General features: G+C 43.1%; 1 protein-coding gene across 1 annotated transcript in view; it reads right to left on the bottom strand.

The window, feature by feature from the left end:
- The window catches only part of atrnl1a (attractin-like 1a), a 216,481-nt gene that overhangs the window by 73,409 nt on the left and 126,995 nt on the right, over positions 1-16,077 (bottom strand). Inside the window, exons 26-27 of the mRNA XM_023394687.2 lie at positions 15,790-15,851; positions 9,498-9,576 (exon numbers count right to left, since the gene is read on the bottom strand). Of these exons, the coding sequence (XP_023250455.1) occupies positions 9,498-9,576; positions 15,790-15,851 (141 nt within the window). The remainder of the gene's footprint in view (positions 1-9,497; positions 9,577-15,789; positions 15,852-16,077) is intronic.

The raw sequence follows: 16,077 nt of genomic DNA, 5'->3' as shown, positions 1-16,077 counted from the left end.
CCCGTCTCTCTCATTTCGGCGCTTTTGAAGTGTTGTGCTGCTGAAATTCCTCTCCGAACACCGCCACCTTCAAGCTAATCTGGATCCCCGACGGTGCCAGTGGTCACCTGGGCCGCACTGATAGCGCTGAGGCGTCGTTAACATTTACTGTGTCTCATATTTTTAAATTTTCATTCTCAAAACGAGAGGATGAACCGAGTTCTACCGAGGAGACGGTTTTCATCGCCGTCAACTGTTTGTCATGAAAAAAAAGCGCTGTATACATTACCTCCATTTGATGTGGGAGAACCCTGACAATGTCATAAATAAATGCACCGGAGTTAAAGATGGAGTGGAGAGTGTTCTGCATCTGATGTCAGGGATTGGTTTTGTTGAAAAATCTGAATTTTACAGAGCGTTTCTAATTCTTTATATCTGCTTTAAGAGAGAGAGAGAGAGAGAGAGAGAGAGAGAGAGAGAGTTCACTGGTTCAGGTTTTAAAAACAAATTTATTTTAATGTATTTCTTTTATATTAAGACAGATTTTTAACTTAATTTTAAACGTAGAGTCTTCAATATATTTGAAGTGCCACGGTTCTTACTGTAAACGTTTGGCTCTGTCACACCGAGGCTTTGAAAAGGTCACGGTCATCGTGTATAATATCACCTGGGCGAAAGATCAATTAAAATCAGAGACATAAAATTGCAACATATAACGTAACAAGACTTAAGAGTCCATGGTCACGCTCTCGGCTTTGTGAGGCTGCACTTAAGCGGCGCATGCTAACATGCTAACATGCTAATACAGGTCCATTCTGCACAGGAGTCAATGTAAACTCAAGGGCATTTAAGAGACTCCAGTTCATCTAATCTTTGAACTGTTGGGGTAAAAACCGAGTACGTACAGTGCAGAGTACATCCATCAAGCACATTTTCATTGTTACTATTTTACTCCCAAACAACAAAAATAAAAAATATATATATATTTTTGCAGAACCTTGTGATCAGTGAGCTGCTTAAAAAAAAAAAAAATTTTTTAAAAAGGTCAAACATTTCTCTGACATCTCAAAACTGAAACTGTCAAGATGTTATTCTGTTTTCCAGAATGTTGGTTTGGTGGCTTCAGAAAGTGCAGAGAGAACCATTTTGTTGGTGTGTTTTGCTTTCCTTGTTCCTGTCTGCTCTGGTCCCATTCAGTCCGTGAGTTTGTGAACTTGTAGCTTCTGTTTTCTTTCACACAGAGAAATATTCAAGTGAACCAAAAATGCATCATGACAAACGCGGGTTGAGAGCGTTCACTCCTCTTATGGGTCAGATTGTTGGATGGTCGGAGCAGGGAAAGTGAACACAGGAAGAAGAGGAAGAAGAAGTGAGTTCAGAACTCTTTCATGACCAAAAAAACAAACCGCTCCTGAGCGCCATTACTGTTTTACCACCTGCCTGAATGAATCGTACGAAAACGAACCCGGGTAAAAAGTGTGAAAACCCTTGAAGTAAAACTCAAAGTGGAGTTAAAAAATAAAAAAGTTTGAGTATCCCCGGGATGTTCTGTCTGTCTGAGCAGTGACGAGTTGGCCAGCGTGTTGATGTGATCGTGGTTGGAGGTTGGAGCACAGGCAGCATGGTGGCGTGGGTGTGTGTGTGTGTGTGTGTGTGTGTCTGTCTCGTCCCTTTGATTCGTTTACACAGCGGCCATCCACAGACACCCAGCCATGCCTGACAACATTAAACCTCTTCTACTAATCTGCCACTCCGGTTAATGCCAGCTAAATAAGAGACACACAAACACACTGCGGAGCGCCGACACACACACACACACACTTACACACTTACACACACACACACACACACAGAGAGAAAGACACATACACAAGTGATTTGGCATTCACTGGTCCAGACAGGCTAATCTGTCCAACTGCAGATTGGAGTGTGTGGTAGCCAAGCACTGAGCAATCAGAGCAGAACATCACCTCTGCAGAGCCGTGGAAATCTAACACTAACAGACTTATTAAAAGAAAAAGAAAAGGCCTTTATTCTGAAAACAAAAAAAAAAAGAAGCTGCTGCTGAAGGCCTATAATCACATTGTCAGCTTTATTCAAAATTTAGTTTGCTTTTTGTATCCAAGTCCAATATTGTCTACTTACTCTCTTAATAAACGGCCTCTGGTTCAGTGACTCTGTAATTCTGACAAAATCTTGTCATTAAAATTAACTTAAGCACCTTTGCTCACCAGGCAGCATTTGAAATTAGACTGTAACAGACCTCAGGAAACAATTTACAGCAGAATAATTAGCTCCACAAGCCAGCTTATTGGATAGAGTGGAGCGCTGACAAGTCCTAAACAAACAAAACAGCCTTAAAACTTAAATTTTAATCAAGCTCTGCTCATTATGCCGCGAATTCTCACCCTCCTGTAATTCTGAGTGGAGTGTCTCTGAGTGTAATTCCTTAATGAGTGTAGTGGAAAAAAAATGACACAATATGTTAATTGCCTCATGCAAGAGGAGTGCAAACATCTAATTTAAGAAAATGAATGTGGGGGGGGGGGGCTGCTGTAGTAGCAGTGAAGACAGCAGAGGTCAGGAGGCGCTGTCAGCTGACAGGAGACGTCAGAGTAATCTGCTCAGAGAGAGGGAGGCCCGTTCGAGTCGTCGCTGGCTGCGCTGCAAATTACTGAAAAGCCTTTAGGACAACTTATTGACGAGGAAGTGTGGCAACATCTGTCTGAGATGTGAATTAAAAAAATTTTAAAAAAATGCTCCAGCGAGCAGATGAATAAACAAACTGGGGAAAACAAAGTTTTATGGAGACAGATGGACGGGAAGAGGTTTAAGTGTGTTTATCATTAGTGAGGCGGCAAATAAGAAGAACATGTGAGCCACTGACTTACTTACAAGTGTAATGTTGGTTATACTGTCTTCTTACAACTCAGTAGCATCTCTTATATTTTTATATGTATGTTTCCTTCTGTCTTTATTATCTGACTGTATTCTAACTTCTCTGCGGAACGACTGACGTGAATACATTTGAAGAGTTTAATTAAAATAAAGGTTTTTTAACCTTGTTAATGTCCATTTGATATTTTTATAAACAATACGAGATCTGTCATGATGTCAAATATAAACTGTCAACACCATGACAACTTGTGGGGATGAAACCTCGTCAGTGCAGAGAGAGAGACAGAGCGAGAGAGTTAGCATTAGCACTACCGCTAACACTGCCAGTCACAAGCTAAACAACATAAACAAATAAAAGATGCTAACTGTGCTAACTGTTCTGTGTGGGGAAAATGACGTTAAACTAAATATTAATGATGGCAGATTAACTTCGCAGCTGTGGGGTATCTTACTGTACAGAGGCACATACGGTCCAGACATATACAACAGCCAAGGCACGAGAACATGTTCCCCAATGCAGATAAGCTGCACTTATAGCAACGTGTACTGTAGCTGCTCAGAGTCTACTGTACAAACACTCCTACAGATTCATAAAACAAGGCCCTGCTTTGTCAGAAAAGGTCAGAAAAAGTTGTGTTTTAAAGTTTTAATTAGTCACTTGATTTGACAGCGTTAAGGTGGGAGAGAAGAGAGTGATGAAAAATGTATCTGAAAAACGTCGACAGGGAGCGGACCTCAACCTTGTCCTTCTGGCTCACTGTCTTTTCCTACAGAAGCTTTTCATTTGTCTTTTGACTTATTTATCCAGTCGAGGGGCGATATCACACACACACACACACACACACACACATATACAGTCTTCAGAGGGGCAACCCTATTAGGGAGAACCAGAGACATCTTGCGCAGCCTGTCTCTGCACATCAGCATTAGAATTTCAAAGTAGCTTTTGATTGTTTGATCTCATCCAAAAATGATTGTTGGTAATAAAAAAATAAATAAATAAATAAAAAAGTATGAGAAAAAAGCAATTAACATAAAGCCGTGGTTCTATTAATACCCAGTTTTCTCTGTAGTCTTGTGGCTGGTTGTGATCCATAATTAACAGTGAAGAGATCCCATTTTCACCTTCTGCTGCGGTTCCCCACTAGACCAGCTCTCTGGAGAGCCGGGCGGAGCGAGAGCAGCGAACAGATGATGCTTCACGCCGCAACGCTGAAGAAGAAATAGAAGTAGAGCCACTCTTCTTCTCTAATATTACAACCTGACAGAATTGACACTTGAATATTTTTATGCTTCAGCACAAAGTCTAAACTAATTCTTTCAGCCTTGCCTGTGAAGCAGCTGCTGTCACACATATATACAGTATATACAGTGGGGAGAACAAGTATTTGATACACTGCAGATTTTGCAGGTTTTCCCACTTTCAAAGCATTTAGAAGTCTGTAATTCCTCAACTGTGAATGATGGAATCTAAAACAAAAATCCAGAAAATCACATTGTATGATTTTAAAGTAATTAATTTGAATTTTATTGCATGACATACGATACATCAGAAAATCAGAACTTAATATTTGGTACAGAAACCTATTTTTGCAATTATAGAGATCAGACGTTTCCTGTAGTTCTTGACCAGGTTTGCACACACTGCAGCAGGGATTTTGGCCCACTCCTCCCTACAGATCTTCTCCAGATCCTTCAGGTTTCGGGGCTGTCGCTGGGCAATACGGACTTCCAGCTCCCTCCAAAGATTTTCTATTGGGTTCAGGTCTGGAGACTGGCTCGGCCACTCCAGGACCTTGAGATGCTTCTTACGGAGCCACTCCTTAGTTGCACTGGCTGTGTGTTTCGGGTCCTTGTCATGCTGGAAGACCCAGCCATGACCCATCTTCAATGCTCTTACTGAGGGAAGGAGGTTGTTGGCCAAGATGCAGTTGTCCTGTCCCATTTGCAGAAAAGCATCCCCAAAGAATGATGTTTCCACCTCCATGCTTCACGGTTGGGATGGTGTTCTTGGGGTTGTACTCATCCTTCTTCTTCCTCCAAACACGGTGAGTGGAGTTTAGACCAAAAAGCTCTAGTTTTGTCTCATCAGACCGCATGACCTTCTCCCATTCCTCCTCTGGATCATCCAGATGGTCATTGGCAAACTTTAGACGGGCCTGGACATGCGCTGGCTTGAGCAGGGGGACCTTGCGTGCGCTGCAGGATTTTAATCCATGACGGCGTAGTGTGTTACTAATGGTTTTCTTTGAGACTGTGGTCCCAGCTCTCTTCAGGTCATTGACCGGGTCCTGCCGTGTAGTTCTGGGCTGAACCCTCACCTTCCTCATGATCATTGATGCCCCACGAGGTGAGATCTTGCATGGCTTGAACTTCTTCCATTTTCTAATAAATAATAAAACAGTTGTTGCCTTCTCACCAAGCTGATTGCCTATGGTCCTGTAGCCCATCCCAGTCTTGTGCAGGTCTACAATTTGATCCCTGATGTCCTTACACAGCTCTCTGGTCTTGGCCATTGTGGAGAGGTTGGAGTCTGTTTGATTGAGTGTGTGGACAGGTGTCTTTTATACAGGTAACGAGTTCAAACAGGTGCAGTTAATACAGGTAATGAGTGGAGGAACAGGAGGGCTTCTTAAAGAAGAACTAACAGGTATGTGAGAGCCAGAATTCTTAGTGGTTGGTAGGTGATCAAATACTTATGTCATGCAATAAAATGCAAATTAATTATTTAAAAATCATACAATGTGATTTTCTGGATTTTTGTTTTAGATTCCGTCTCTCACAGTTGATATATATATATATATATATATAGTTGTGTTGTTGTCATTTTTGCAGGTGAGTGGGAAGAATCATACATCACCCATATTGCCACTCTGTTACCCTGAGTTACATCCACTGCCAACGCTTTCTTCCTGTATGAACATCGTTTCTATAAAACACAAGATATTTGTTTTCTTGTGCACAAACTTTGAATGTTTTTCATTGGTTTTTATTAGCTCTCTACATGACACGTGCTTTTTTAGTGATGATCTGATCTTCAAGTGCTTACAATGTAGATAAAGAGAACACCACCTCCTCCCACATCCCTCCCTCTTCTACACACGTGATTATATTTAAAAAAAGAAAAACATTTTCAAGGTTTTAAAAGCATTCAACTACACACACATCTGCTGTCACAACATTTAGCAATTCGTTGAATCCAGGAAATCTTTTCACAGCGGAGTTTACGACTACAATAAACTGTGCAGCTCTATTTAGAGTAAGAGAGAAAATCTGGACACAGTCTCTGAGTGAAGAAGCCACTAACACAACCTGGTCAGTAATAACAGCCCCCTCCCCCCCAAACCCGCTGACACACCTGACAATGCCAGTTTATCTCCATTATAATCAGGCCGGCACTAAATACATCAACTCATTCAGCTCCATTGATTAGCATTGTTAATTCCTGGCTGGAGGTGCAGAGGAGGAGAAGCTGTGGTCGGCTGAAGAGTCTCAGGCCGCTGACAAAGTTGTGTTACTGTGTAAGCTGTTTATCTCCGTACGTGTCTCTGTACTTTCTCTTCCTGTATATTTTCCATCATAAGTGATAAGAGTGGTAAGTGGAGGTCTGAGTAAACTGAAACCTGCACTTATCTTCTGAAGGAAAATACAATAGAGGCAATTTTTCCTTTAGAAAAGCCACTGATTTTCATCGCTGCCACAGATCACCACTGTGATCTGCCACCTCTGAGGTTGAGGTTAGGTTTAGGCAAATTAACTGCTTGGTACGCATCAGATAAACATTATCTTCATGGGTAAAACCGCCGGTGACTGTTGGCAGGAGGCGTCAAAGGCGAGAGTACCAAGTCTGTAGGAGTGTCTTAACGAGTGTATTAAAGCCGACGTTTACATGATTTTAACATCAGTTTTTTATTCTTCTTCCCAGATGTTCTCAAAAGCAGAGTGAGTGTCTTTGACCAGCAGCACTGGATCTTCTGAAAACACAGAATCTGACATTTTCCGCCTGTGACAGGGAAACGTTCCCGCTGCGGAGAGAGGGCTTCTCCGCTGACACTTGGCTCGTTAACGTAGTTCGCGCTGCAGCTCTCTCGCTTCCAGCAGCTGGTTTCACTGATGACATTTTTAAAGCAGCTAAAGGACAAATCCAGAAAGAGTTTTCCTGTGATGTAACAACTGACTGGTTAAGAAAATTAACCAAGTACGTTTTTTGAAATGTCACGGTCTCCCTCTAAGGTTGGCTGAGTATCATTACTCACTAAAATCCGTCTAGTGTTTTCTTTTTCTTTCCTCTTTCAGCCGTTGCTGGAGCTCCCCTGAAGTGAAAGATCACACCGTGAGGGCTTTTCCATTTGCTTCCTTTGTGCCAGACGAGGTGAATTAATTACGTGGTGAAAAAAGTATTTCGTTTCAACATTAACTGTAGATAGGAAGAGAGTAAAGTTGTATCGCCCAAAGTTCCTAGAGCGATGATTTCTCCCTCAAAGGCAGAGGTCTCCATTTATTACATGTGTTATCTGAAGGGAAAGGGGGAAAAAAAGTCTTCAGGGAGGGAGAGAGAGAGAGAGAGAGAGAGGGTGAGACGGACACGCAGAGAGACAGGGAGCTGGAGAAATGGCGGGATGTCTGGGTAAATAAACCAACAGTGCAGTAAACGCAGCAGTGCGGTTCTGCTGTGATATGAGACCGGCGCTCATAAATAATGTAGCCGAGTGTCGACCAGCCTGCCGCTGCTCTGCTCCTCACACTGTGGGGAAAACAAGGCTCAACAAAGACCGTGCTAGTCAGGTCACAGGTGACCACACACACGTCGCAGTACAGGTATCAATCACTGCGCTGTAGAAACACATGCGACCCTCTGCATCCTGCACAGCTGTGTGCGTAAAATACGAAGAACCGAAGAGAGGCAAAATAAAATATGACGACGGGGGCCTGAACACAAAAACCCTCTTTGTTCAAACCTGCACTGACTGATTCTCTGGCCTCATGGGGGAAGTTCAAAACACTGTGAGCACATCACTGATGCACTGTAGTATTACTTGGTGTTCTGCTTCTGGTCACCTGATTGATCCCTTGTGTTGTATTGACTTTGTTCAACAGCGAGAGGAAACTTTAACAACAGTGACCTCGACAAAAAAATCAGGACCAGGCTGTGGTCCCCACAAGGTTGGTGTTTCTACTGGAAAAGGTCCCAGAGAGTTAACATAGATGCTTACACACACACACCCTTTAGTAATAATAATAATAATAATAATGATGATGATGATAATAATAAACCTGTAGTAAAGAAAACGATTATGACAGATGTGTTCTGATTAAATGCAGAGTGAATATTCTCAAAGTGTGACGATACAGAACTTTACAGCTAAATTCACCATTTACTCTCCATCAACTCGGGCTCTTCAGCTCCTTTACGTCCCACATATATGACGTCAGTTTCACCTGCAGTTTGGACGTTATAAATATTACTAATCCTGTGGGCTGCTTCCTCGATCGTGTGTTTCCCGTCCACACCGGATACTGACGACGACTGTTCTCTCGCTGACAGGTTTAAACCATTTAAACAGATTACCAATCCTTCTGATGGAGGTCAACTCGTTTTAAAGACCATGAAAGTAACATGACGTGTTGCCAACGCTCTAAATGCCAAGAGTCAATTTGCACATCAAAGCAGCGGCATAATGGCAGAACGGCGGCGGCGGCAGGAAGGGAGGGAGGGAGGGAGGGATCAGAAACCAACAAGTGTGTTTAAGCACAATGGTTCCCTGCGGAACGTGTGTGGATTACACCAGTAACAACACACTATTATCATTGCTGCTCATAACCAACACTGATTCCTCCCTGATGACTCACAAACGCAAAACACTGAAGAAGAAGAAGAAGAAGAAGAAGAAACAAAAAAGTGCATAACAACATTAAACAAGTGAGAAAGAGGCCGTGGGTTATTACTGAGATGAGAACAGACCTAAAAACAAATCCAACAGTGAAGCTCCTGAATTTATTCAGGGTGTAAATTGTGTTATTGTGTGATTGTGTTATTTTGTGTGTGTGTGTGATTGTGTGTGATTGTGTGTGTGTGATTGTGTGTGTGTGTGTGTGTGTGTGTGTGTGTGTGCGGGCGACGGTCAGGAGTAAATATGAGATGATGTGGCATCTGTTGAGGCTTTAAGTGATATATCACTCCATTCCACTTCGTTTAGCATCACTTCGTCTGAGTTAATTGGTTCATGAGGAGCACTAATTAAGGGGAATGGCCGTGTTTATCATCACGGTGACGCTCATTAAGCGAAGAAATATTTTTTCTTTTTTTTTAATATTTTCTTTCAGGACTGGTGACATTAACACACCCTTCACAACCGTGGGTGGGTTTGGTGGGTGGGGGTTGGTGGTGGGGGAGTGGCAGTGTATATTTACTTTAGTCTTCACTGTGACAGCTGCAGCAACATCTTATGTGCAGCAGAGTGAAGCGCACACAGCCTGACAACACTCAACACGCACTGTACACTGTATATATGCAGACAGTGTAACACGCTGATACACATGGGAATACATATTTAAACACACACACACACACACACACACACACACACACACAAGTATAGGAAGACGATGATGTGTCCTACCTCTCTTCGTCGTGAGGCCCAGCACGTCTGTTTGATTTTCCAAACCACGGCAGCGACCAGCAGCAGAGACAGGAAACAGCTGGAAAGAGGAGACGCACACAGGATTAATCAGTCAATCAATCAAAGATCAATGATTCTTCAGAAGTGCATGGACAAGTTCTGTATGAAAGGTGTGAACGTGGAATGGGCGGAGGCGGCGTCGTTCCGCCTTTGTGCTGACAGTCGGAGGGAGGCGGCCAGAGAGCCGGATCAACGAACCAGGAGGCTTTTTTAAACCCCCCCCTCTGTGGCGGCGTCGTGCCGGTTTTGTTTGGTTCGCCGTAAACAAACAATACGGCGGCACCTCGAGCGAAACACAGTGACGCACGAGTCTCTTGCTGCTGAGTCAAACTTTTTTAGGAACAAGCAGCTGGAAGGTCGAACAGTTCAGCGATTCTCTCATTCACACACAAGCACGGAGCGTGGTGAGTTACTGTCTCGGCCACTCGAGCGCTTTGGTCGCGCTCAGGAAAAACGTCCGCATGTGTCTCGTGCTTCAAGTCACAAACATCAACGCTGCTTTAAAAAAACAAAAGGATTTGCTGTGAGGCGACGTCGTCCTGAGAGAGCAGACGTGGTCATTTGTAGAAGACACACATTCTCATCCACCCAAGACGTTCTTGACAATTTTTTAAACTAATTAGACAGCAACGTTTTTCCTCCCGGACTCTCGAGTGCAGCAAGGCAAGAGTCCAACTCCAGGGGAAGAAAGTCTCCCTGACACCTGTGCTTGTTTGGTGTTGACTCATGGGAGCTACTTAACTCTGAATACAGAGAACAGAGCGAGGACGGAGCTTTTAGGAGACGGGACTTCAATACGTTCTCGGCGGATACACGCGTTTTAATGAAACTACTTCACTGCACAGACACACAATCTAAAACAGGGCGAGAGGTCATTAACAGGGAAAGGAAGTATCAAAAACTGATTTCTGACTTTTCTATGTTTATTGCTTTATTCCGCTCAGTCTTCTTCACCGCGCGTAGAGACATGAACACAAGTCTGATGATAAAACGAGGAGCTGCTGGTGAGAAACACACTGAATGTTTTCATGCTCGCAGTGACCTGTGTAGTCTTCCTTATGTACTCATGGTTTCAGTATCCAAATCAAATGACAGGTATTTCATGTATGTACTGGCTCCAGACAAAAACCACTTAACAATACAACCTTTAAAGCAGTAACTTTACGCTAATTTACTGGCCTCCAGCTCCAGTTTCCGGACGGCGCGGATGACAAAGGAGAGAGGGATTCATGGGAAGTTTGTGGCGAGATACAAAACCGCGGTGACCACAGGCAGCTGCGGGTTTTAAGACAGCAAAGGGCAGCGAGGGGTCAACGAGCGACAGCGATGCTCTCTAACAAAAGAGCGAGATCTCATGTCGCACACAGACACACACACTCAGCCTTAAAAGTTCAATGTCTGGAGGGCAAAAGTTATCTGGTCAAACACAAAGCTCCTCTCTCAACCAGAACTTTCTGACAAGAGCTCAAAACAATCGCACCCAAAGACTTAACAACAGGAAGTCCCGGAGAAACTGCTGAGGACAGCAGCTCCGAAACAATCCTCCTCTTTATCTGTGTGTGTGTGTGTGTGTGTGTGTGTGTGAGATGTGTCCTCCTGCATGGGGATGACAGCATTGTAAAGGGTATTAATGCTGTAATGAGCGTGACATTTTCAGACGCAGTCACGGCCTCTTCAGTCCACAGCACTGGAATATTACACATGCAGATCCTTTTGTATATAATAAATCTAACTTCTAAGTGACCATTAGGTTCATTTATCTTTATCTTATATTTGATGTTATCTCAGATGATGAAGGTTTTTGTTCTTGCCTCGCCACATAACTTTTATTTAACTCCTTAAACTTTTTTATTTATTTATTTATAGGAAAACAACACATCAGCTTTACTTTTATAGGTGAGGTTTCAACGTGCAGCCAAACTTTGCTGCTGCTTGTTACCTGATCTTCTTCATGTTTATCCGTGTTTCTTATTGTCTCATGTTGTCTGTTTTTGTGACTGTAATATAGATAAATATTATTATGAAATACTAATTTCAAATGTGCTTTCACCCTCTCGTGCTAACATGAGCTCACCAACCGAGGAGCCAGACGTCCTGAGACCTGCACCACACCAAATATTCGCCGGACAAATTAAAGTGAAGACAAATACGCTCAGTAACTCCCCCGCAATGACTTTCCATCCACCAAATTCACCTTCTAAAAACCCTCGACTGGCTGGGATTCAAATCCAATCAAGCCCCAAGATTCCCCATTCAGTCTGTATTACCTCAGCTCGCCATTAACGGGCCTCAGGGCCCGAGCTTAGCCATCTAACCGACGGAGCGGAGTGGCTAATTGTCGCTATTACCAAGGCATTAGGGATGAGGGAGGAGGTGGGGGAGGAGGGGGAGACAAGGGGGGAGGCTGGGAGTGTCCTGTGTGTTTGTTAACACTCCACTGAGCCTCTTGATAGCTTTAGCTTTAAGACTGTTCAACCACAGGCGAGAGCAATCACACTGATTAAACAACCAGGGGATGTGTGTGAGGACGAGTCTGCGTCCAGGTGAGAGTGTGTGTGTGTGTGTACACGGGTGTGTGATCGTGTTGGAGGTTGTGTTCCCGCTCTTTTAAGTGGTATCAAACTAACAAACAAACACACACACACGCATTAGAGCACAGTGAAACATCTGAATCCCAGCAGGCAGAGCAAAAAGAAAGAAAAGAAATCAATAAGCTATTCGTTGAACACGAGCTACAGCTAGTTCACAATCAGGAACAGCTTTCCGTCTGAGCGACGAGCGAATCCACCCCGAGAGAAACCGAGTCCTCGGGGTCCGTCTCTCGTTCCCCCTGACGATCTGCGGCTTTCCTGCACATTTTCCACCTTTGCAAGTGTCGTTCCAGCAAAACCAGAAGCATCATACAGCTGTTCACCTGGACTCAGTGGCTACAGAGTGTGACAGCCTTCAATAGTCGTTCAGTCCTGTCTCATAATATTACAGTGTGCTGCGCAGTGCTCCGGTTTCTGACGGGCCTTTAGACTAATGGATGTTCAGGTTCACTCAGACTCTCAAGGCTTTTTGGTTTTGAGGAAATATTGAGACTAAAAGAGAAGAGACTTAAAAATCAGGTGTGGTGGAGTTTAGTGGGATCATGTTGCAAGTGTAAAGTATTTGTTACAATCAAAATGTTAAAATGTAAAGATGAAAAGCCACCAGTAAAATATTATTATAAAAAATAGAAAGCAGGTGAACTAGTGGGACAAAAATGAAAATAAACACGTAAATAAAGGTGTATTATTGAATCATTGAGTTTTGTAATTTATTTACTCGTCACTTTGTATTTGAGCGATTCTGTTGTTGGATTGGGAAAAACAGTATCCTGTAATTCTCCCTGTACTTTCCCTCCTCTTTCTTTATAATAGTGTTAATATATTTTATTGCTTTTCTTTGAGTTTTTCTCTTTTTACTTCAGTATTTTTTCTTCCTTCTCCGAGTCGTCTTAACGATAGAGAGTCGTGTGCTACGAAGTAAGAAGCTTGAAGAGGAAATAAATTAGAGGCGAGTTGGAGAAAATCTGAAGCCACTGCTCTGTACAAACTCCAAACGGCAAAAAAAAAAAAAAAAAAAAAAAAAGTCCAGACCCAGTGATGTGTTCAAGTGCTCGAGCAACACTAGTGCTGGAGAACGTCGTGGAGCTGTGGAGACTCCTGCTCCTCCATGTAAGTGCCAGTGGGTTTGATTATTGTATATGTTTAAATAAAAGGCAAATAAAAAGGTATTTGGAATAACAGACTGAAACCTCCGCAGAGAAATCCTCGCGGAGGTGAATGATGATAATGGTCAGTTTTGAAATGAAGTAGACGTGCTCGGGGAGTCTCATGAGCTACTTAGTGCTGAGTAGCTTCTCTGCTGTTTTGGGAAAGAGAGAGAGAGAGAGAGAGAGAGAGAGAGAGAGAGAGAGAGAGAGAGAGAGAGAGAGAGAGAGAGAGAAACTGATTGCTAATCAGGCGAGCGAGAGCCGGGAGTAATTGGACAAAGCTGAACTGCAGTGTCACCAATTAGCATTTGAGACTGTGGAGAGCGGAGACATAAATGCTGTTTAATTATGGCCATTTTCCTTTTTTCTCGCCTTCATTTAGAGATGAGAAAGAATACATGAGGAGGATGGATGGAGGGAGGGAGAGACAGAAAGAGGAGGGAGGAGGAGGAGGAGAGTTTTAAACTTTTCATAAGAAGATTTTTACAGCTTATCATGGAGACACAGGAAGTGGAATCTTTAAGCAGCTGGGCCTGATTCTCTAAAACACTATTCAACGAAGCACATCTATACGCAGACCAAGATTCTGCTTTGGGTCTTTACACCTTTGCATCTACACATCAAACCACTGCACGACGACACACTACAATAATGACGTCGTTAAACCCTGAACTTCTCCTGTGATATTTTACATTTGATTCTGCAGCGTGCCGCCTTTATATCTCACGCTGAGGTTCTCACATGCAGCAGATCTGTATCTCACAGGAAATGTACAGTAATAAATAAATCGTGACGTGACACGCAGCGATTGAAGATAGAGATTCAAGGAAATTCTTCTTTTCTTATGCGAGTAAAACACATAATCTGGACCAGGTTATATTTACATATCTGCTTGACGACAGACGGCTGCATCAGCTGAGACACAAAACTCTCCTTTCAATACCTTCACTTCTTCATCTGCACATCTTTCTTCTCCTCCTCCTACACCCAGTGCTAGACTGCATCTCATCTCTTCTGCCTACAAGCTCTCTCTCTCTCAGACACACACACACACACACACACACACACACACACACACACACACACACACACACACACTGTACAGTATATATATGTACATGCACAAACTAACCCAGCACTTCCTCTAGTTCAGTCCTGAGATACGAGTTATTTATTGAAGCTGTCATTACTGGAACTTCATATTTGACAAAAACATTCATATCACACCAAATATATTGATTAAAGCAGCTTTAAGTTTTTTTTCCTTCCTTTTACCAATTGTGGTAACGCTGTTTTTATATAAGTGAAGGACCAGTGAGAAACATGCACATTATATAACGACAGCAGTAAATAAACCAACAACAGACAGAAGAACAAAAAACAGCCCTGTAGTTGTAGCACGTAACCTTTTCTCACTGGTGCAGTGCAGAAGAGAGCAACTCATAAACAGAGCAGTGACTAACACACACACACACACACACACACACACACACAAACACACACAGCGAGAGAGAGAGGGGAATAAAACATAACACCGAACTCTTCCGGCAAAACTTGACGCTGTCCCCTACTGATGACATCATCCCTCTATGCTGGCCTAAAGGTCGCTGATGTCCGGAAGCTGGCCCTGGGCACAAAAACGTCTCACTTCCTCACATGGCAGCACACACACACACACACACACACACACACACACACACACACACACACACAAGAATGAACACACAACTAAGAAGGACATATATGTATATATGCAGGAAATAATGTGCGCACACTCACACACACAAACGCACACTTGTCTGCTGTCGTCGCTGAGTGGCAGAATCTTGCCTGAAGACAGCAGACTTCATTCCAGACTTCTTCCCCAAAACAGTCTCTCATTAGATCCACTGTCTGTCATGACTGTGAGCTGCAACACAAACGTCTCTCGCCCGGTCCAAAAAAAAGAAAAAGAAAAAAGAAAAAAGGACAGCTTTGTCTGTTTGGTTTTTAAATGGACTGAATGTGGGTGGAAATCATGGTGCAGAAGGAAATCATTTTTAGGATTTAAATATTTCTGTTGAGCACTGATATTATTTAACCGCGTCTTGCTTCAAGACAAACAGGATGTTGAACCGAACAAAGACAGATTTTTGCTTGTGGCCATCAATCAGCTCCTGATCCCTTCCTGACTTCAGTTTATAGCTGCTAAAAAGAGATATTCATTTCTTTTTTTTTTTTTTAATAAACTGAGCGTCTTAATTCCTTCTCGGGAAAGCAGCTCACACCTGGGAGTTTCCCCACACTTGTGCTTGCTGCTGCTGCTGAGCAGATGCAGACAATTGCCAGAGCTGTCGGGGGTTAAGGACCTCGCCTGAGGCTGCTGCCACCTACTGTAACTCACTGAGTTCAGGTTGTGGCCTAGTTGTGCAAAGAGCCTCTGGGAAGTGAACCACTGAAGAGCTGGACGCTCTGCAAAGAATACAGCACACACAGTGAACGGGAGAAACTTACCTGAAGAAGGTGACGAAGAACTGCACCAGGTCCATGATGCTGTTGTGCTGAGAGAAGGCAATCTGTAAAGAGAGAGACCAAAGAGGAAGAGACACACGTTAATACAAACTTCATATAATATAAAGGTCTGTGTCCATGTGTAGTGTGATTATAGATCAGCTCTAGCTTCTATATTAATACTGTGAAAGTATCAAAGCCTCAGTCCACAGAGAAATGCACACAGCCTGTATTCAGAAACTGAGCCTTAAAACCAGCCGTCAGGACTTCTGTAACTTTGTGATGTCACAA

The sequence above is a fragment of the Seriola lalandi genome, unplaced genomic scaffold (genome assembly GCF_002814215.2).
Source record: "Seriola lalandi dorsalis isolate HSWRI2012SDOR001 ecotype SW California unplaced genomic scaffold, Sedor1 jcf7180002054952, whole genome shotgun sequence".
In the NCBI taxonomy this organism is placed as follows: Eukaryota; Metazoa; Chordata; class Actinopteri; order Carangiformes; family Carangidae; genus Seriola; species Seriola lalandi.
The sequence above is the reverse complement of the archived record's forward strand: the minus strand, read 5'-3'. Positions and strand labels throughout refer to the sequence as shown.